At 37.8% G+C, this 22,081-nt stretch overlaps 2 protein-coding genes across 5 annotated transcripts in view; one reads left to right on the forward strand and one right to left on the reverse strand.

Moving 5' to 3' along the window:
- Positions 1-3,862, forward strand: part of LOC128693701 (neprilysin-1-like) — a 32,013-nt gene extending 28,151 nt beyond the window's left edge. For all 3 annotated transcript variants that reach the window (XM_070091087.1, XM_070091089.1, XM_070091088.1), the window contains one exon: positions 344-3,862. In XM_070091087.1, coding sequence (XP_069947188.1) covers positions 344-523 — 180 coding nt within the window. In that variant the 3' untranslated portion in view covers positions 524-3,862. The remainder of the gene's footprint in view (positions 1-343) is intronic.
- Bka (FCF1 rRNA-processing protein Bka) lies at positions 303-21,620 on the reverse strand. 2 transcript variants are annotated; one of them, XM_053783516.2, is made up of 8 exons: positions 21,477-21,620; positions 18,872-19,116; positions 18,564-18,631; positions 11,254-11,322; positions 10,466-10,586; positions 9,588-9,776; positions 9,138-9,232; positions 303-3,803 (listed from the first exon to the last, which is right to left on the reverse strand). In XM_053783516.2, exons 2-8 carry the CDS (start codon positions 18,872-18,874, stop codon positions 3,764-3,766), a joined length of 585 nt encoding a protein of 194 aa, XP_053639491.1. In that variant the 5' UTR covers positions 18,875-19,116; positions 21,477-21,620; the 3' UTR covers positions 303-3,763. The 2 variants fall into 2 exon arrangements, with proteins under 2 accessions (XP_053639491.1, XP_053639492.1); XM_053783517.2 differs by lacking the exon at positions 21,477-21,620 and adding an exon at positions 21,154-21,349.
- Between the last annotated feature and the right edge of the window lie 461 nt (positions 21,621-22,081).

Here is a 22,081-nt window from a genome sequence, read left to right on the forward strand (position 1 = left end):
AATTCCCTAAATCAAGAGCCCCTCACCAATATCAAGGAACCTTCCTTGAGGGGAAATGGTGTATAAGTGGGAGTTTACTAGGTAAGTAGTACCTCAATGTTTCTTTGAAACCATTCAGTGTATCATTTAATACATACAGTGTATGATTTGGCCCACATATTATGATCAAAAAAGAAGCGCTAAACCTACAAGGGTCATACAGCACAGCAGGGCAGGGAGATCCTTGTATAAAACCTCATCAGTGCATTCCCTTGCCTACTTCCAACTCCATGTAATAGGGAGAGAAATAAATAGCATTCACCAAGGCTTCAGTAACTCTTTATTAATTGACAACATTTTTCAGGTGTGGTGTGAGCATAAGACAGCTGAGGTGGTACTGATGCAGCTATATGGTGATGCACATTCCCCAGGCAGGTTCCGTGTCCTTGGTCCCCTCTCTAATGATGAACAATTCAGCCAGGTGTGGGGATGCCCAGCAGGCTCTGCCATGAACCGTGGGGACAACCGCTGTCTCCTCTGGTAGTAACACTGCCTGCTGCTACTCATGCTTGATATTTTTTTTATCTAAAGTATTGATTTACATGCACAACACTTAGGTACAGTATATTTATGGTTGAAACATTTCAACTGCACAGCAGGCTTCTTCAGTTAAATACAGATTATAATATTGGAGACAGTAAGTAGAGAGGTAATTTTGAGGTGATCAGACTGAGACATTCATCACTTCAAAATTACCTCTCCACTTCTACCATCTTTTGTGTTTTAACAATCTGTAACTGAAGCTGCCTGCTGCTCGGGAAAAACATCTTGAAAATAAAGATGCTAAAGTGTATTATTATTATAATCAAAAAGAAGCGCTAAGCCACAAGGGCTATACAGCGTGCTAAAGTGTAGCTCATGTCTTGTTTAACTTGTCACTACTGCATATCATTTTTGAGCCAGTACATACAATAATATAAACATCTTGGTATTAATAAAAATCAAACCACATGCTCATAGTAATTCACTATAAATTCATTTCAGTTCAAAATCACTATTTTTAATACATAGTAGGTGGTGACTGAGTGACCATAATGTAAGTATGAATTAGTACACCACTATTAAATTTTTATCATAATGGAAGTAAAAGTTAATGCAATTTTGTCAGCTGCACCTATCAGTAGTTACTCACATGGGTTTAATGCTCTCTTGTGAATGCAGTTGCCTTCCCTTGTCAAATCCCCCAAAATAATAATAAGCACAAATAGAATTAATTTGTGGTTTCAGGTTAGTGTGGCCTTGCTGCATTATTTTTATTAAAGGAACTAAACACTGACTTGCTTAAAGAACTTATAAATCAACATGTCAAACACAATGTTCAAATTCTAGAGGTACTAAGAGCCTAGGAACAAATTATTATTAATCTGCAGTATCATATTTATTCTAATTTACCATGTATAGTGTTAACCAATAAATTATATTATTATATTAAAAACAAGAGCTAAACTAATCCATTATACAGTGCTGTAATTCAATGCTGTGTATTATTACTGTACTTCTAGCCTCATTTTGAGTCTATACATTAAGAGGAAACAGCTTTACACAAGTAAGAAAAGCATCATGTCCCTATGATATTTATCTAAACCAATTCTAATCAAAGGACTAAATATAGTAGATTCCACACCATGTTGTGTTTCTGAAAATTGTTCAAAAGTTGACTTTTCAGAAATGAACCAATTACCCCAGATGCTGTTATAATCAGATACACATTCCTGAAACAGTGTTCCACATCAATTTTCATTAATTTTCTATGAATATATAGCAACTACTTTACATTCAGTATATATTTTTTCCACTTACAAGTAATAATATTAAGCATTAACTTATATACACAGGTATAACCCTGCCTTAGTGGGAGACAGCCGTTAAGTAAAAATATAATATGTAAAGTAAAACAGATGTGTGGGGATGGGCAGCAGCTAGACTGTCCCCCTCCTTCACACACTGTAACTAACAATGTACTCTTTATATAAATTCACTTCCTCACTGTTGTGGCACAGGAGAAATGTAAAGTAAAAGGACACAAGTGCAACTAATGTGACATTTTTGTTGTGGCAACGTTTTGCTCTCCAGGAGCTTTATCAAGCCGTTACAGCTTGATAAAGCTCCTGGAGAGCAAAACGTTGCCACAATAAAAATGTCACTTTAGTTGCACTTGCGTCCTTTTACTTTACATATTGTTGGTAATTCTACCAACATTATTACACAGGACAAATGGACTAAAAGGTGTGTAAACTATTACCTTCTTACTTGAGAAGTCCTAATTCTATCAAATTAACAATGTGTCCACTACCAACTGTTGAGCCTTGAGGATTCCTAAATACTATCTGACAGCAAATAATTGAGTTAAAAACAAAAATGCTTACAAATGATGTTACACAGCAATTCAAATATGTACTGCACACAGTATTTTAAATGCTGACCTTATTAAGACAGGAGTGAGTGGAGGCAAATGTTTCTTGGGACTTGACAAGCTACTAGTGTGAGCAAGATAACATTTTGTGAAGGGATTCAGGGAAACCGGACTAGAGTCCTGGAGGTGGAAAGTATAGTGCCTGCACTCTGAAAGAAGGATAGGGATATTTGCAGTTTGGAGGGGCACCTGAACTGTAGTGTCGCTACGAGACTGGCATGACAGTGATAGTGTGAATGATGGTAAGTGTTTCTATTTCAGGTCACCGTACCTCGGTGGAATACGTCCAGCATTAAAATATACATGTATATATAATGCTTAATATTTTATGCACACTAACAATGGCCAAGAAATTTCTGTACACAACAACCCTTCCTCAGCCCTCTGGATTACAAAAACTGTTGTCCAGAGGGCTGAGGAAGGGTTGTTGAGGTGGTTCGGACATGTAGAGAGAATGGAGCGAAACAGAATGACTTCAAGAGTGTATCAGTCTGTAGTGGAAGGAAGACGGGGTAGGGGTCGGCCTAGGAAAGGTTGGAGAGAGGGGGTAAAGGAGGTTTTGTGTGCGAGGGGCTTGGACTTCCAGCAGGCATGCGTGAGCGTGTTTGATAGGAGTGAATGGAGACAAATGGTTTTTAATACTTGACGTGCTGTTGGAGTGTGAGCAAAGTAACATTTATGAAGGGGTTCAGGGAAACCGGCAGGCCGGACTTGAGTCCTGGAGATGGGAAGTACAGTGCCTGCACTCTGAAGGAGGGGTATTAATGTTGCAGTTTAAAAACTGTAGTGTAAAGCACCCTTCTGGCAAGACAGTGATGGAGTGAATGATGGTGAAAGTTTTTCTTTTTCGGGCCACCCTGCCTTGGTGGGAATCGGCCAGTGTGATAATAATAAAAAAATACTATTTCCCACTTTCTTCTATGTTGTTGGAACAATGAGCTCTACAATAATAAAAGAATCTAGCATAGATACCAGTGACATACTGCTGACAATAGTAAAGAAAAAGACATTGTACAACTAGCTGTTATTGGGACTTTCACTCTGATAGAGCTTTATCAAGTCAATGATGTGAGCTCTTCACAGCAGAACATTGCCCTGGTAAAATCTCATTTTAAAACATCTTTTCTCCAGAATTTTTGCATCTTCAACCAGAATAAAATCCTTGGAACATGTTTTCTTGTGCAACAGTACCAGTCCACTCTCTGTCTTGTGCACATGTTTAAGTTTTCAAACCAGGTAAAAAAAAAAAAAAAAAAAAAAAATCCTTTGATGGAATCTTCACCCTAACTTATCACACTGCCTATGACCATGCTAAATTTGAGGTGCATCTGGCATTCTCTCTATGATGAACCTGGAAAGTAAATCACAGTATAATGTATGTGGAAAATTAAATACATGATGCCAATTAAACATCAAACTTATTAACCTATTTAACACAGAAATGCACTAAAGTATTGTACAGTAAAAGGAAAATTACCTTAAATGCATTATCAATTAAATTTTACACTAACATGGCAACCACTTCTCTGTGTTAAGCCAGATCTCACATAAATTATAAATAACATTGCAAAACAGTCTATATGAGAAGTATTTATGAATAAAAGTAGTATTTTAGAAAAGGCTTATTTCCAGCAAGATATTTCTAAGAGAATTCATTAATGAATTATTACATGGAATCTTATCATTAGTTCCCTTCTGACACAAAATACATATTAATGGGAAATAATTACAATTAATTCAGTGACAGTTGAATAAATTATTGTACAGTATATAAAATTTATTAATAAAATAAAATAGGTTGGGCAGTGATAGAACTATACTTCTTTATCAATGAACATTATCTAGATTTAAATTCCCAGACATCAGGTTGGGAAGTGATGTACTGCTGTTAGGTTATTCATTATGACATTTGAATTCATGCGAATCTAACCTCTCAATTTCCAACACATCAATAACAGAGTTCAGCAGTGGAGAGATAAGAGCATGTCAAAGTTTGAATTATAATTATTATAATCATGGGGGAGCACTAAACTCAAAAGGATTATACAGTGCATGTGGAGGAGGGGGGGATGGAAGGTATTCAGACTCGATTCAGGGAACTGGAGCACAGATCCAGTTCCCTAGATCAAGAGCCCCTCACAAGCATCAAGGAACCTCCCTTGAGGGGTCAAAGTTTGAAACAAAAGTTACATGATCCTCTTAACAATATATGTATTGATATATTCTAGGTAGTAGGTTGGTAGACAGCAACTGCCTGTAACTGTTTTACATGGTGATAGGATTGCTGGTGTCTTTTGTCTGTCTCATAAATATACAAGATTACAGGTACGTCTTGCTACTTCTACTTACACTTAGGTCACACTACACATACATGTACAAGCATATATATACACACACACACCCCTCTGGGTTTTCTGCTATTTTCTTTCTAGTTCTTGTTCTTGTTTATTTCCTCTTATCTCCATGGGGAAGTGGAACAGAATTCTTCCTCCATAAGCCATGCATGTTGTAAGAGGCGACTAAAATGCCGGGAGCAAGGGGCTAGTAACCACTTCTCCTGTATAAATTACTAAATTTAAAAAGAGAAACTTTGGTTTTTCTTTTTGGGCCACCCTGCCTTGGTGGGATACGGCCGGTTTGTTGAAAGAAGAAGTATTGATATATTCTGGCATAGTATATACAGTACTGTATATGCAAAAAACCAATGGAAAAAAACAGAGAACTTCTAAGTGCTTTTGTGATTTCTCACATTATCAAGGGTTCCTTGATAACATAAGAAAATAAGAAAGGAGCACTGCAACAGGCCAATTCTCCTAACAGCTGAAGCTCACTGACTGTCTGATCTCACTGACCTAGTGAGGTCAGACACATCACTTAAAGCATCCGACCTAGTAGCACAAGCTAGTTAGGTCCAACTCACACCCACTCATGTATTTATTCAATCTAGTTTTAAAACTACACATCTTAGCTTCTATGACGGTACTCAGGAGTTTGTTCCACTCATCCACAATTCTATTACCAAACCAGTGCTTTCCTATATTATTCCTAAATCTGAATTTTTCCAATTTAAAACCATCTTTTTTTTTTCATTTTTTTTTTAACAAGTTCGCCGTCTCCCAACGAGGCAGGATGACCCAAAAAGAAAGAAAATCCCCAAAAAGTACTTTCATCATCATTCAACACTTTCACCTCACTCATACATAATCACTGTTTTTGCAGAGGTGCCCAGAAAACAACAGTTTAGAAGCATATATGTATAAAGATACACAACATATCCCTCCAAACTGCCAATATCCCAAACCCCTCCTTTAAAGTGCAGGCACTGTACTTTCCATTTCCAGTATTCAAGTCCAGCTATATAAAAATAACTGGTTTCCCTGAATCCTTTCACTAAATATTACCCTGCTTACACTCGAACAGCTCATCAGGTCCCCATTCCTAACCATTCCTAACACGCTCACGCATGCTTGCTGGAAGTCCAAGCCCCTCGCCCATAAAAACCTCCTTTACCCTCTCCCTCCAACCTTTTTGAGGATGACCCCCTACCCTACCTTCCTTCCCCTACAGATTCATACACTCTCCATGTCATTCTACTTTGATCCAGTCTCTCTAAATGACCAAACCACCTCAACAACCCCTCTTCAGCCCTCTGACTAATACTTTTATTAACTCCACAGCTCCTCCTAATTTCCACATTCCAAATTCTCTGCATAATAGTTACACCACACACTGCCCTTAGACAGGACATCTCCACCGCCTCCTCGCTGCAGCATATACAACCCAAGCTTCACACCCATATAAGAGTGTTGGTACCACTATACTTTCATAGATTCCCTTTTTTGCCTCCATAGATAATGTTTTTTTGTTTCCACGTACAGGTCTCCCTCAACATTCACGAGGGTTAGGGGATCAAGAGCCTCATGAATGTTGAAAACCCGTGAATGTTTGGTGCCCCAATATATTGTAGGGAAATATAATACAATACTGCTTCCTTAACTTGTTGAACCATGAACAATCATAAAATACATGAAAACGTCATAAATTGTACTAAATACATACGTTATGCCTTAACAACATGTATGTTATTAAATACCACTGCCTCCACCACTGCAAGTCCCTACTACCCTCCCTCTGACCCCCACAACTGGCAGCCAGCCCTCCCACCACTGTGTGGTGAGTGTTTTGTTTGTTCATTATTTGCTATTAAACTACAGTATAAATAATGTCAACCCATTTATGACTGCATATTGGAATGGCTATTCGGACAGGTATTGGAAGGTGACATCATGTGTTTACTCTTGAACACAGCAAAGAATCAAACATTTGTGCTACTGCTAATAATACTAATAATAATAATAATAATATAATGCGACCAAATGTAAGTGTAATAATATGTGTATAAATGGACTATCTACTTCAAATATAATAATATAATAAAAAAAATATAATAATAATATAATAAAAATAATAATAATATAATAAAAATAATAATAATATAATAAAAATAATAATAATAATAAATACGATAGAATTGAGGAAGGAAATTGTACAAAAATACGAGGGCTGAAGCAGTGGTGGAGGAAGTGGTTGACGCAGCGTCAGTGTAGCTTTGTTTATGCTGGAGTGAGTATTAGTCTCCGTGCTCTTCCAAACATTTCACAATAATTCATTGTATTTGGTGTTTGTAGATTGAGTGTGACTGGAGTGGGTGAGGCAGTGGTAGAGGCAGTGATAGAGGCAGTGGTATTTACTAACATTTTTTTTTTTTTCAACAAGTCGGCCGTCTCCCACCAAGGCAGGGTGACCCAAAAAAGAAAGAAAATCCCCAAAAAGAAAATACAGTGGACCCCTGGTTAACGATATTTTTTCATTCCAAAAGTATGTTCAGGTGCCAGTACTGACCGAATTTGTTCCCATAAGGAATATAGTGAAGTAGATTAGTCCATTTCAGACCCCCAAACATACACGTACAAACGCACTTACATAAATACACTTACATAATTGGTCTCATTGGGAGGTGATCGTTAAGCGGGGGTCCACTGTACTTTCATCATCATTCAACACTTTCACCACACTTACACATTATCACTGTTTTTGCAGAGGTGCTCAGAATACAACAGCTTAGAAGCATATACATATAAAGATACACAACATATCCCTCCAAACTGCCAATATCCCAAACCCCTCCTTTAAAGTGCAGGCATTGTACTTCCCATTTCCAGGACTCAAGTCCGACTATATGAAAATAACCGGTTTCCCTGAATCCCTTCACTAAATATTACCCTGCTCACACTCCAACAGATCGTCAGGTCCCAAGTATCATTCATCTCCATTCACTCCTATCTAACACGCTCATGCACGCTTGCTGGAAGTCCAAGCCCCTCGCCCCCAAAACCTCCTTTACCCCCTCTTTCCAACCCTTTCGAGGATGACCCCTACCCCTCCTTCCTTCCCCTATAGATTTATATGCTTTCCATGTCATTCTACTTTGATCCATTCTCTCTAAATGACCAAACCACCTCAACAACCCCTCTTCTGCCCTCTGACTAATGCTTTTATTAACTCCACACCTTCTCCTAATTTCCACATAATATTTACACCACACATTGCCCTTAGACAGGACATCTCCACTGCCTCCAACCGTCTCCTCGCTGCTGCATTTACCACCCAAGCTTCACATCCATATAAGTGTTGGTACTATACTATACTTTCATACATTCCCTTCTTTGCTTCCATAGATAACGTTTTTTGACTCCACATACACCTCGACGCACCACTCACCTTTTTTCCCTCATCAATTCTATGAGTAACCTCATCCTTCATAAATCCATCCGCCGACACGTCAACTCCCAAGTATCTGAAAACATTCACTTCTTCCATACTCCTCCTCCCCAATTTGATATCCAATTTTTCTTTATCTAAATCATTTGATACCCTCATCACCTTACTCTTTTCTATGTTCACTTTCAACTTTCTACCTTTACACACATTCTCAAACTCATCCACTAACCTTCGCAGTTTTTCTTTAGAATCTCCCATAAGCACAGTATCATCAGCAAAAAGTAACTGTCAATTCCCATTTTGAATTTGATTCCCCATAATTTAATCCCACCCCTCTCCCAAACAACCTAGCATTTACTTCTTTTACAACCCCATCTATAAATATATTAAACAACCATGGTGACATTACACATCCCTGTCTAAGACCTACTTTTACCGGGAAGTAGTCTCCCTCTCTTCTACACACCCTAACCTGAGCCTCACTATCCTCATAAAAACTCATAGGTATGCTGAGTTCCTCTTTACATTCCTTTAAAACCCTTGCAAACAGTTCATCAGGGCCTTGGGATTTGTTAGGTTTTAATTTCTCTATTTGTCTGAGAACGATGTCACTAGTTACCCTAACCATGCATAGTTTATTATCATCCTGTTCTACATAATTTATTATTTCTGGAATTTCGCTAGGATTTCGCTTGGATTTCTCTTATTTTTTCACAGTGGTTGTTTTGCATATTGTGATATCACCTGTTTACTGTGATCTTATTGCAAAAGTTCTGTATACACTTCTGAAATTTTAGATTTAAGCTCTTTTGTCAGTAACATGAAGGTTAATAAAATATACTGTACTCCTATAAACTAAAGATTTTAACATCCTCTGTGAAAGAGTTACCAGGAAGTAACTCACCTGTGTTGGCCAACGGTCATGATTGGGACACCAGGAATCTTGCGTATTCGTCTCTTGAGGTCTTTATCACAAGTTGCTACAATGTAGCATTTATGCTGGATACAAAACACAGAAAGGGAAACTTTTAGTTCACCTAATTTAAATGAAATGTTACATTTTCAGTACAATGTTGAGCAATACTGAGTTTTATAATGCAAGTAAAGACCAAATGTTTAAATATTTAGATATTACTATTACTGTAGTCTGTATAAATTTTATTTGTTCATGCTGTATAATATTTTTGGTCTAAGACTAAATCATTTATGTAGCAGCATCATTTTAATTTAAATACTGATCTACACTCCCTGTAACTATCAATTCAATAGAATTTGACTTACATGCTCTAAAGACTGCCTTAGTATATGTTTATATGCTTAAAACATAACAAAAAATTTCCTCTAAATTTCATACCTGTGTTATTCGCTGAACAAGACAGTCATCAGCATATATTCCTTTGTGAAGACAAGGCAAGGTTTCAATACGTGGGTCTTTGATAACTTTCAGTGCTAAGCGGTACTTTTCTCCCATCTGTTCCAGTTCTCCTCGGACACACTCAGTTATGCAAGGAATGCACTTAGCATACAAACAGTCCATCATCCCCTATTGAATAAAAATTATCTGGAGGTTGTTTGAGCAGAAAGATGCTGGAGAGGGATAGAATAACAAAGGTGTATAAATCTGGGGTGGAAGGTAGATAAATGGGGTAGAAGTTATCCCGTTAACAGTTGTAGGGAAGAGGTAAGGCGTGTTAGGGACTTATGCAACTAGCAGTCTTGTGCGAGCATCTCTGAATGGAGACAGCAGTTTTTAACAGACATGCTGTTGGAGCGTGAGAAATGCAACGTATATGAAGGGATTCAGGTTAGACTGAGTCCAGAAGGTGGGAAGGGCAGTGCCTACACTCTGAAGAAGGGGTGGGATGCTACAATCAGAGGGTACTCTGAATTATGGTGTCAGCACAGTTCTGGCAAGACACTGACTAGGCACACAAATAACCTGCACATAGGAGAATAAAACTTATACAATGAATGAATGATAAATGTGCTTGCTTTTTTTAGTCACCCTGTCTTGGTGTAAGGTTAAAAAATTAAAATAGTAAAAGTTTATACTTATTAAAATCAAAGCAGTCCTGTGCATAAATAAATAAAAATAATAACGAAATTTGTTAACCCGAGTTATTTCTCAATAATGCCAAATTATCAAATCAAATATGTATTTCAATTTTAACATTTTTTGTCCATAGCACTGATTATCATATAACAAAGGATATAAAAAAAAAACACACTTACCTTAACAATATCTACTCTGTTCTTAATAGCAAAGTTGATAAAATTGGTATCAACAAGTATGTGGTATGGTGGACCCAGCTGTGTGTTATACTCAAAAAAAAGAGCAGAGGAGTACTGTGGACTGCAAACAAGAAAAAAATGATGTAATAGCCACATTATATTTTTTCATGAAGAGCCTGAAAAAATAAACTATATAATTATATAGTACCTCGGTGGGATATGGCTGGCATGTTGAAAAAATTATACAGTACTGTAGTATATTGTATGAGCAGACAGCTATAACCAGCCGAGTTACATAAAAAATTAATATAATAAATAAGTCAGTGAAGGGTAGGAAATCTGCATGTGTAAATACCAAAAATGGCTAACTAAATTATATGAAATATAATAAGAATAAAAAGATAAAACGGAAATACTGTCCATAACACAAAATCTGCAATTTGTACAACTATGTACTCTTCTCGACATGTCTTCTACACAAGCTGTTGCATACTACCCAAGTCATAATTGTCAATATTAATTACTATATGTAATTACAGGGAGTGTGGAATATTTACATTAATAGTGTTTAAATTTATTACTAGAATAATATGGCATTTTTTTAAACATGCTGGCCACCTACTGCCGAGGCAGGGTGACCAGAAAAAGAAGCACTTTCGCCATCAATCACACTATCACTGTCTTGCCAGAGGTGCACAGATACAACAGTTCATATGTCTCTCTAAACATCAAATATTCCAACCCCTCCTTTATAAACTAATAAGAAAACAATAAAGGCAATATCTCACGCTTCATTTATCTTGTGCTCGTGAGGATCAGGTATTTTTATTTTCTTTGGCTTTCGGTCCTTCTCATTCCTGAAAATAAAAGAGCCAGTCAGTTTCCTTCAATAAGTACTACTAACCAAAATAAAGGTAAATTTTCAACTACATTTCTTTTACAGAATAAGTACCAAAACTACATCAAATCTGAAAATATTAAGCATATATATATTATATATATAGATATATATTAATATATATATTAATATATATATACAGTGGACCCCCGCATACCGATGGCATCACATAGCGATTAATCCGCATACCGCTTGCTTTAATCGCCAAAATTTTGCCTCACATACCGCTTAAAAACCCGCTGACTCAAGAAATCGTAATGACACGATTGCAAATAAACCGCGGGTTCAATCCCGGCCGGGGGTATGGTTTAAAAACCCGCTCACCGATTTTCGTCCGAGACGCGTCCAATGTGCGGCCTGAGCCACGCTCACATGTTCCGCCGGTGGCATTGTTTACCAGCCAGCCTCCGCGGTAACATCCAAGCATACAATCGGAATATTTCGTATTATTACAGTGTTTTCGGTGCTTTTTCTGGAAAATAAGTGACTATGGGCCCCAAGAAAGCTTCTAGTGCCAACCCTACAGCAATAAGGGTGAGAATTACAATAGAGATGAAGAAAAAGATCATTGATAAGTATGAAAGTGGAGTGCGTGTCTCCGAGCTGGCCAGGTTGTATAATAAACCCCAATCAACCATCGCTACTATTGGTGGTACAGCTGCTGCTGCTGCTGCTGCACTGTCAGCTGCTGCTGCTGCTGTAGCATCGTCTGCTGCTGCTGTAACATCGTCTGTTGCTGCTGTAGCATCGTCTGTTGCTGCTGTACCACCGTCAGCTGCTGCTGCTGCTGTAGCATCGTCTGCTGCTGCTGTAACATCGTCTGTTGCTGCTGTAGCATCGTCTGCTGCTGCTGTAGCATCGTCTGTTGCTGTTGTACCACCGTCAGCTGCTGCTGCTGCTGTAGCACCGTTGTTGGTGTGGCTTATTGAGAATACCAAGAAACAATTAACCCCAGAGGGTTAGCCACCCAGGATAACCCAAAAAAGTCAGTGTCATCGAAGACTGTCTTAACTTATTTCCATTGGGGTCCTTAATCTTGTCTCCCAGGATGCAACCCACACAAGTCGACTAACACCCAGGTGAACAGGAAAAAATGCCTGGAACTAGTGCTCATATTGGTGAATTTAAAGCCAGCAAAGGTTGGTTTGAGAGATTTAAGAATCGTAGTGGCATACACAGTGTGATAAGGCCTGTTCTGGAAGAAAATGCCAAACAGGACCTACAGTACTCAGGAGGAAAAGGCACTCCCAGGACACAGTCATCAGTCATTGCTGCATCTTCAATAAAGGTAAGTGTCATTTATTCTTCATTTAGTAGACTAGTACATGCACAATATACAGTGGACCCCCGGTTAACGATATTTTTTCACTCCATAAGTATGTTCAGGTGCCAGTACTGACCGAATTTATTCCCATAAGGAATAATGTGAAGTAGATTAGTCCATTTCAGACCCCCAAACATACACGTACAAACGCACTTATATAAATACACTTACATAATTGGTCGCATTCGGAGGTAATCGTTATGCGGGGGTCCACTGTATACTGTGCATGTACTACTCTACTATTGTGCATGTATCCTTCTCTTTGTGTGTGGGAAAATGTATATTTCATGTGGTAAAAAAATTTTTGTTTTCATACTTTTGGGTGTCTTGCACGGATTAATTTTATTTCCATTATTTCTTATGGGGAAAATTCATTCACATACCGATTATTTCGCATAACAATTACCCCTCTTGCACGGATTAAAATCGTTATGCGGGGGTCCACTGTACAGTGGACTCCCGCATAACGATTACCTCCGAATGCGACCAATTATGTAAGTGTATTTATGTAAGTGCATTTGTACGTGTATGTTTGGGGGTCTGAAATGGACTAATCTACTTCACAATATTTCTTATGGGAAAAAATTCGGTCAGTACTGGCACCTGAACATACTTCTGGAGTGAAAAAATATCGTTAACCGGGGGTCCACTGTACAATATATATATATATATATATATATATATATATATATATATATATATATATATATATATATATATATATATATATATATATACACATGTATATATACACATTATATATATATATATATATATATATATATATATATATATATCTATATATATATATACATATTTTTTGTTTTTCAGCAAGTCGGCCGTCTCCCAACGAGGCAGGGTGACCAATAAAAAGAAAGAAAATCCCCAAAAAGAAAATACTTTCATCATCATTCAACACTTTCACCACACTCACACATAATCACTGTTTTTGCAGAGGTGCTCAGAATACAACAGTTTAGAAGCATATACGTATAAAGATACACAACATATCCCTCCAAACTGCCAACATCCCAAACCCCTCCTTTAAAGTGCAGGCATTGTACTTCCCATTTCCAGGACTCAAGTCCGACTATATGAAAATAACCGGTTTCCCTGAATCCCTTCACTAAATATTACCCTGCTCACACTCCAACAGATCGTCAGGTCCCAAGTATCATTCGTCTCCATTCACTCCTATCTAACACGCTCACGCACGCTTGCTGGAAGTCCAAGCCCCTCGCCCCCAAAACCTCCTTTACCCCCTCTCTCCAACCCTTTCGAGGACGACCCCTACCCCTCCTTCCTTCCCCTATAGATTTATATGCTTTCCATGTCATTCTACTTTGATCCATTCTCTCTAAATGACCAAACCACCTCAACAACCCCTCTTCTGCCCTCTGACTAATGCTTTTATTAAATCCACACCTTCTCCTAATTTCCACACTCCGAATTTTCTGCATAATATTTACACCACACATTGCCCTTAGACAGGACATCTCCACTGCCTCCAACCGTCTCCTCGCTGCTGCATTTACCACCCAAGCTTCACATCCATATAAGAGTGTTGGTACTACTATACTTTCATACATTCCCTTCTTTGCCTCCATAGATAACGTTTTTTGACTCCACATATACCTCAACGCACCACTCACCTTTTTTCCCTCATCAATTCTATGATTAACCTCATCCTTCATAAATCCATCCGCCGACACGTCAACTCCCAAGTATCTGAAAGCATTCACTTCTTCCATACTCCTCCTCCCCAATTTGATATCCAATTTTTCTTTATCTAAATCATTTGATACCCTCATCACCTTACTCTTTTCTATGTTCACTTTCAACTTTCTACCTTTACACACATTCTCAAACTCATCCACTAACCTTTGCAATTTTTCTTTAGAATCTCCCATAAGCACAGTATCATCAGCAAAAAGTAACTGTGTCAATTCCCATTTTGAATTTGATTCCCCATAATTTAATCCCACCCCTCTCCCAAACACCCTAGCATTTACTTCTTTTACAACCCCATCTATAAATATATTAAACAACCATGGTGACATTACACATCCCTGTCTAAGACCTACTTTTACCGGGAAGTATTCTCCCTCTCTTCTACACACCCTAACCTGAGCCTCACTATCCTCATAAAAGCTCTTTACAGCATTTAATAACTTACCACCTATTCCATAAACTTGCAACATCTGCCACATTGCTCCTCTATCCACTCTATCATATGCCTTTTCTAAATCCATAAATGCAATAAAAACTTCCCTACCTTTATCTAAATACTGTTCACATATATGCTTCAATGTAAACACTTGATCTACACATCCCCTACCCACTCTGAAGCCTCCTTGCTCATCCGCAATTCTACATTCTGTCTTACCTCTAATTCTTTCAATTATAACCCTACCGTATACTTTTCCTGGTATACTCAGTAAACTTATTCCTCTATAATTTTTACAATCTCTTTTGTCCCCTTTCCCTTTATATAAAGGGACTATACATGCTCTCTGCCAATCCCTAGGTACCTTCCCCTCTTTCATACATTTATTAAACAAAAGTACCAACCACTCCAACACTATATCCCCCCCTGCTTTTAACATTTCTGTCATGATCCAATCAGTTCCAGCTGCTTTACCCCCTTTCATTCTACGTAATGCCTCACGTACCTCCACCACACTTACATTCTACTCTTCTTCACGCCTAAAAGATGGTATACCTCCTTGGCCAGTGCATGAAATTACCACCTCCCTTTCTTCCTCAACATTTAAAAGTTTCTCAAAATATTCTCGCCATCTACCTAATACCTCCCTCTCCCCATTTACTAACTCCCCTACTCTGTTTTTAAAGGACAAATCCATACTTTCCCTAGGCTTTCTTAACTTGTTTAACTCACTCCAAAATTTTTTCTTATTTTCATTAAAATTTCTTGACAGTGCCTCTCCCACTCTTTCATCTGCTCTCCTTTTGCACTCTCTCACCACTCTCTTCACCTTTCTTTTACTCTCCATATACTCTGCTCTTCTTAAAACACTTCTGCTTTGTAAAAACCTCTCGTAAGCTACCTTTTTCTCTTTTATCACACCCTTTACTTCATCATTCCACCAATCACTCCTCTTTCCTCCTGCCCCCACCCTCCTATAACCACAAACTTCTGCCCCACATTCTAATACTGCATTTTTAAAACTATTCCAACCCTCTTCAACCCCCCCACTACTCATCTTTGCACTAGCCCACCTTTCTGCCAATAGTCGCTTATATCTCGCCCGAACTTCCTCCTCCCTTAGTTTATACACTTTCACCTCCCTCTTACTTGTTGTTGCCACCTTCCTCTTTTCCCATCTACCTCTTACTCTAACTGTAGCTACAACTAAATAATGATCTGATATATCAGTTGCCCCTCTATAAACATGTACATCCTGGAGCCTACCCATCAACCTTTTATCCACCAATACATAATGTAACAAACTACTTTCATTACGTGCTACATCATATCTTGTATATTTATTTATCCTCTTTTTCATATTATTATTATAATCAAAAAGAAGCGCTAAGCCACAAGGACTATACAGCGCTGCAGGGCAGGAAGGAAGCGAGGGCATCAGGTGGCAAAAGGGAGATGAATGAGTAATAGGTTACGGAAAACAGCGGGGCAGTGGATGGTGAAAGGGTAAAGGGCAGCAAGAGACTGAACTAGAAAGGGCTGAGGGGAGTGCGAAAAGTATCATCAGAGTTTGTGGAGTAAATCAGTCGTTGTCAAGAAGTCAATGAGAGAGTCAGGATTAAAGGAGGGTCCATCAGCAAGAAGGGAAGGTAAAGAGAGAGTAGTAGAACGAAGACGACGTTGGAGGTAAATTCTGCGTGCTCGTTGATAGAGAGGGCAGTCTAACAGAATGTGGCTAATCGATACTGGAACTTGACACTGCTCACAGAGAGGAGCAGGGTGCCTTTCCATGAGATACCCATGAGTAAGACGAGTGTGGCCAATGCGAAGGCGGGAGAGAGTGGTCTCCCAACCTCGGCACTGATGACAAGAAGACGGCCAGTAACCTATGCTCGGTTTAATAGAATGAAGTTTGTTACCGAGCAGAGTTGACCAACGTTGTTGCCAACGGGTGCGAAGGTGGGTAGCTATTGTAGCAAAATAGTCAAGAAATGGGACACCTCGATAGGAAATTGGTAGGTCATGTACTGCTGACCGCGCAGCAGTGTCTGCCTGTTCATTGCCCTGTATGTCGACATGACCAGGGACCCAACAAAAAACAATATCTTTATGTTTGGTAGAGATACGGCGTAGCCAAAGTTGGATACGGAGAACTAGGGGATGAGATGTATCAAATTTTCGTATAGCCTGTAGAGCACTAAGGGAGTCTGAGACTACTACAAATGATGACATAGGCATAGATGCGATACGAATAAGTGCTGCAAGAATGGCATACAGTTCAGCAGTAAAAATGCTAGCTGAAGATAGTAAATGTCCCCGCACGACGCTGTCCGGAAACACTGCTGCGAATCCGACGCCGTCTGAAGACTTAGAGCCATCTGTGTACACAGCAGTGGCATTTTTCATAAAATATGTATTACTTATTACCAAATTTCTTTCTACACATAGCTCAATTAAAGGCTCCCCATTTACATTTACCCCTGGCACCCCAAATTTACCTACTACTCCCTCCATAACATTTTTACCCACTTTAGCATTGAAATCCCCAACCACCATTACTCTCACACTTGATTCAAAACTCCCCACGCATTCACTTAACATTTCCCAGAATCTCTCTCTCTCCTCTACACTTCTCTCTTCTCCAGGTGCATACACGCTTACTATAACCCACTTTTCACATCCAATCTTTATTTTACTCCACATAATCCTTGAACTTACGCATTTGTAGTCCCTCTTTTCCTGCCATAGCTTATCCTTCAACATTATTGCTACTCCTTCTTTAGCTCTAACTCTATTTGAAACCCCTGACCTAATCCCATTTATTCCTCTCCATTGAAACTCTCCCACCCCCTTCAGCTTTGTTTCACTTAAAGCCAGGACATCCAGTTTCTTCTCATTCATAACATCCACAATCATCTCTTTCTTATCATTTGCACAACATCCACGCACATTCAGACTTCCCACTTTGACAATTTTCTTCTTATTCTTTTTAGTAATCTTTACAGGAAAAGGGGTTACTAGCCCATTGTTCCCGGCATTTTAGTTGACTTTTACAACACGCATGGCTTACGGAGGAAAGATTCTTATTCCACTTCCCCATGGATATAAAAGGAAAAGTAATAAGACCAAGAACTATTAAGATAAAATCTAAGAAAACTCAGATGAGTGTGTATAAATAAACATGTACATGTATGTGTAGTGTGACCTAAGTGTAAGTAGAAGTAGCAAGACGTACCTGTAATCTTTCATATTTATGAGACAGACAAAAGACACCAGCAATCCTACCATCATGTAAAACAATTACAGGCTTTCATTTTACACTCACTTGGCAGGACGGTAGTACCTCCCTGGGTGGTTGCTGTCTACCAACCTACTACTACTACTAGTAAATATATAATGATAATGAAAGAGAGAATTAGATATAAAAAAAAGCACAATTATTTAAAGCAAACATTAAATTCCCATGCAGTCACCAGGAAGAGAAGAAATCTCTTAGCAAACTGCATGTACATGTAAGGAAAAGGAACAAGTATTAAATTCCAATTACTGCAACAACACAAAGTTAAACCTTTATGAATTTGTTTTGCTATTGCTCAAAACATATTATAAATGCTTCAAAGAGGAAATACACTATCTAAAAAGTTAAATAACTTTTCAAATATATATTAAACTAGGCACAGGCCATTACCATCACTCACAAAATACTTACAGTCTTGGGTCATTTAAGCTGATCATTCTCTTCATGACTGCAAACTTCCGAGTTTTCTTTGCTTTCGGCTGAAAGAGATACCACAAATAAAAATAGGAATTTGTAACACTGAAAATGAACACAGCAAAGAACTCATACAGTTTATATAAATAGTAATTATTTTCTAACAAAACACTGAAGAAATACTAAACAGCAGTATGAGAATTTTTTTATAAAAATATGTGAAAGAAAAATATAACAAAATTTATAGTGTAAATTTATTAGGAAGAAAATTTATTTATTTCCATGTATATACATTAATTTCTTACCATATTGCTGGAAATATGAGGCCTAAGGTAGGTGCTGTTTCTTCTTCAATGTACCTGCAGCTTACTTAAGAGATACAAATTTTATACATCTACTCAGATGTCTCTTAGAAGTTAATTTGGATGCTTCTTACAGGTTTCTTCTTAAGGATAATTGGTTTATTCACTTTTCTTCTCCTCCTGATGACTGCATGAACTGCACTGTTGTCTCTCTTGTACTGTTGCTTCACTGATGTCTGTTGCTACTCCTGTTGTAGTGATACAATGATGTCTGTTAATCACTTGCTGCATATCATTATCTAAATTGTAAAGTAAGAGGACACAAGTGCAACTAATGTGACATTTATTGTGGCAACGTTTTGCTCTCCAGGAGCTTTATCAAGCTTGATAAAGCTCCTGGAGAGTGAAACGTTGCCACAATAAATGTCACATTAGTTGCACTTGTGTCCTTTTACTTTACATACTGTCGGTAATTTCTACCAACTTTATTATTATCTAAATTACACAGAGGTAACAGATTTACAATTAAAATCAATTTCATTTCTTATGAACCATACAAAGAAGTTACGGCAGCTATACATTCCAACTGACCAAATAGGTGTACAGTGGAACCTCAAATATCGAACTTTCTTCGGTCCAGAAGTCTGTTCAAGTGCCTTTACCGAATGAATTTATTCCCATCAGGAATAATGTAAATTAGATTAGTCCATTTCAGACCCTTAAAAATACACTTATAAAAGGACTTACAAAAATACACTTACATAATTGGTTGTGTTGGGAGCAGTTCGATTTTTGAGGTTCCACTGTATTTTGAATTTGATTTTATTATAATACAGATATTATTAGATTCAGCTGATGGTTCATTAGTTACTAATTATGCAAATGCATTTTGGGGAAACCAATCATAAGGCTTGCATACTACTTTAATCTAGACCTAGTATATAATTTGTCAGTATAACTTGAGTAATTCATTATAATCACAAGTACAATGAGACAGGTTGCAAATGATGAATTAGCCAATTATAAATAAATTACATTAAGATAAGATTAGATTTGTTGTGATTTTTAACCCAGTGGGTTAGCCACCCAGGATAACCCATGAAAGCCATTGCATCATCGAGAACTATCAGTCTTATTTCTATTGGGGTCCTGCAATCTTGTCCCCCAGGATGCAACTCACGCCAGTCAACTAGCGTACTGCTAGCTGAACAGTGACAGCTGGTGTTGAGGAAATATGCCCAACATTTCCACCCATGCCGGGGATCAAACCACTGACACTTAAGCGTGTGGGGGCAATTGCTTTGCCAACCAAGCCAGGGGACACTGAATTTACACTGGTTCAATAACCTGCATTTTATAGTGGTTGAACTGAGGGGGTGAAATGAAAGTATGAGGAATTACAGACAGTTAACATTTACACATGATTTAATAAGATGTTGACTGATGGGGAACTTTTGGCATTTTCAGGCACTGAATTCCAAATTTTTGGGCCTTCTATTTGCATGGAGTTTTTGATAAAGTTCTGCTGCAACTCCCTAGATAGAATTCAAGCTCTGGCTCAATGTTTGATTCAAGTCTTGCAGATAAAGTGTGCACAGAAGAAAGTGGGAATATTTTGGACATTAAAATCAAGTAAATTTAAACTTTAAAAAAGGCTTACAACACAAGGACCACAACGGAAATAAGTCACTTTGACTTTCTTGGGTTGGCATAATGTAATTTAAACATACATTACTATGTAAGACAATTATGTGATGAAAATGGTTTTGAAAACAAACAAGTTGAAGAATGAGATACTTGTGCAACATTTAGGAACCTTTATTGAGGAAATGTTTCACCAGCCAGTGGCTTCGTCAGTCCAATGCTGAGGATAACAGTGGAAGATGAGGAGGAATTTGAAGTAATCAGTCCCTTAGCCTGGAATCAATGTGTTCACATCTACTCCAGGCGGAGGGACTGATTACCTTAAAATCCTTCTCATTGGTAAGTTCATTTAGGCACAGTTACAATAAGTGTGTGACCTAACCTGACTAGGTTAGGGCATTTGCTTTAGCCGGTAGGAGACTTGGACCTGCCTCGCATGGGTCAGTAGGCCTGCTATAGTGTTCCTTCTTTCTTATGTTCTAGACTAACCCAAAAATGGTCAGAGTAACATTTCCATTTGGGGTCCTTGTCTTATTAAGTTTATTCAGGTACAGGTACACATAGTTACATTATTATAATAAAAAAGAAGCTCTAAACCTACTAGGGTCACACAATACAGTTACGTAAATTATCATACATACCAGCATATGTGTAATTACCCAGGATAACCTAAAAATATCAGACATTCTCTATATTGGACTGAAAAGTCACTGGCTGGCGTAACGTTTCCTCAATAAAGCACCTCAAGGGAGGTTCCTTGACGTTGGTGAGGGGCTCTTGATCTAGGGGATTGGATCTGTGCTCCTGTTGTTTGAATGCCTTCCATCCCCCCTCCCAACAGGCGCTGTATAATCCCTACAGGTTCAGCGCTCCCCATGATAATTCCTCAATAAAGACTCTTAAATATTACACAAGTGTCTCATTCAAAACAATTATAATTTTACAAAACTGCATAATACTGTACTAGATTATTCAGCGAGGAGGAGGAGGAGGAGGAGCAGCAGCAGGAGCCTCGTGTCACTGCTTCACTTCCACTAAGCGTTCAAGCTTAACATTATTCTTCTTAAGTCCAGCAGTTCATGAAAAATCCTACATATTTATATCAAAACAAAATAATATAAATATATTTACATTATTTAGATACTCTATAATGTAATTCATTTCGGAAATCAATTAATTGTCAAATTATTTTGATGGATGAAAACGATCCAACCAAAATGTAAACAATAGAGATCATGAATATAAAAGTTTATTACATAGTATTTATCTTCTAAATTATTATTATTATTATTATTATTATTATTATTATATATATATATATATATATATATATATATATATATATATATATATATATATATATATATATATATATATATATATATATATATATATATATATATATATATATAATATTGAATACCAAATACCGGGCGGGGACTCGAACTGTGGTCCTTGCATATACAAGGCCCAACGCTATAGCCACTCAGCCACGGAGCTTATAATAGGATGACTTTACAAGAATCACAACTGTGACTTGTTTGTATCAGCAGCATCAACTGTGACACT

The sequence above is a fragment of the Cherax quadricarinatus genome, chromosome 34 (assembly GCF_038502225.1).
Source record: "Cherax quadricarinatus isolate ZL_2023a chromosome 34, ASM3850222v1, whole genome shotgun sequence".
Classification (NCBI taxonomy): domain Eukaryota; kingdom Metazoa; phylum Arthropoda; class Malacostraca; order Decapoda; family Parastacidae; genus Cherax; species Cherax quadricarinatus.

Excerpts from the sequence above, each read along its gene's own strand:
- Bka (XM_053783516.2), bottom strand. Across the intron at positions 11,323-18,563 it reads AGCTTAAATGACCCAAGACT|GAATGAGAAGGACCGAAAGC; the intron begins GTAAGTATTTTG and ends TTTTATTTTCAG. Across the intron at positions 9,777-10,465 it reads ACAGAGTAGATATTGTTAAG|GGGATGATGGACTGTTTGTA; the intron begins GTAAGTGTGTTT and ends TTTATTCAATAG.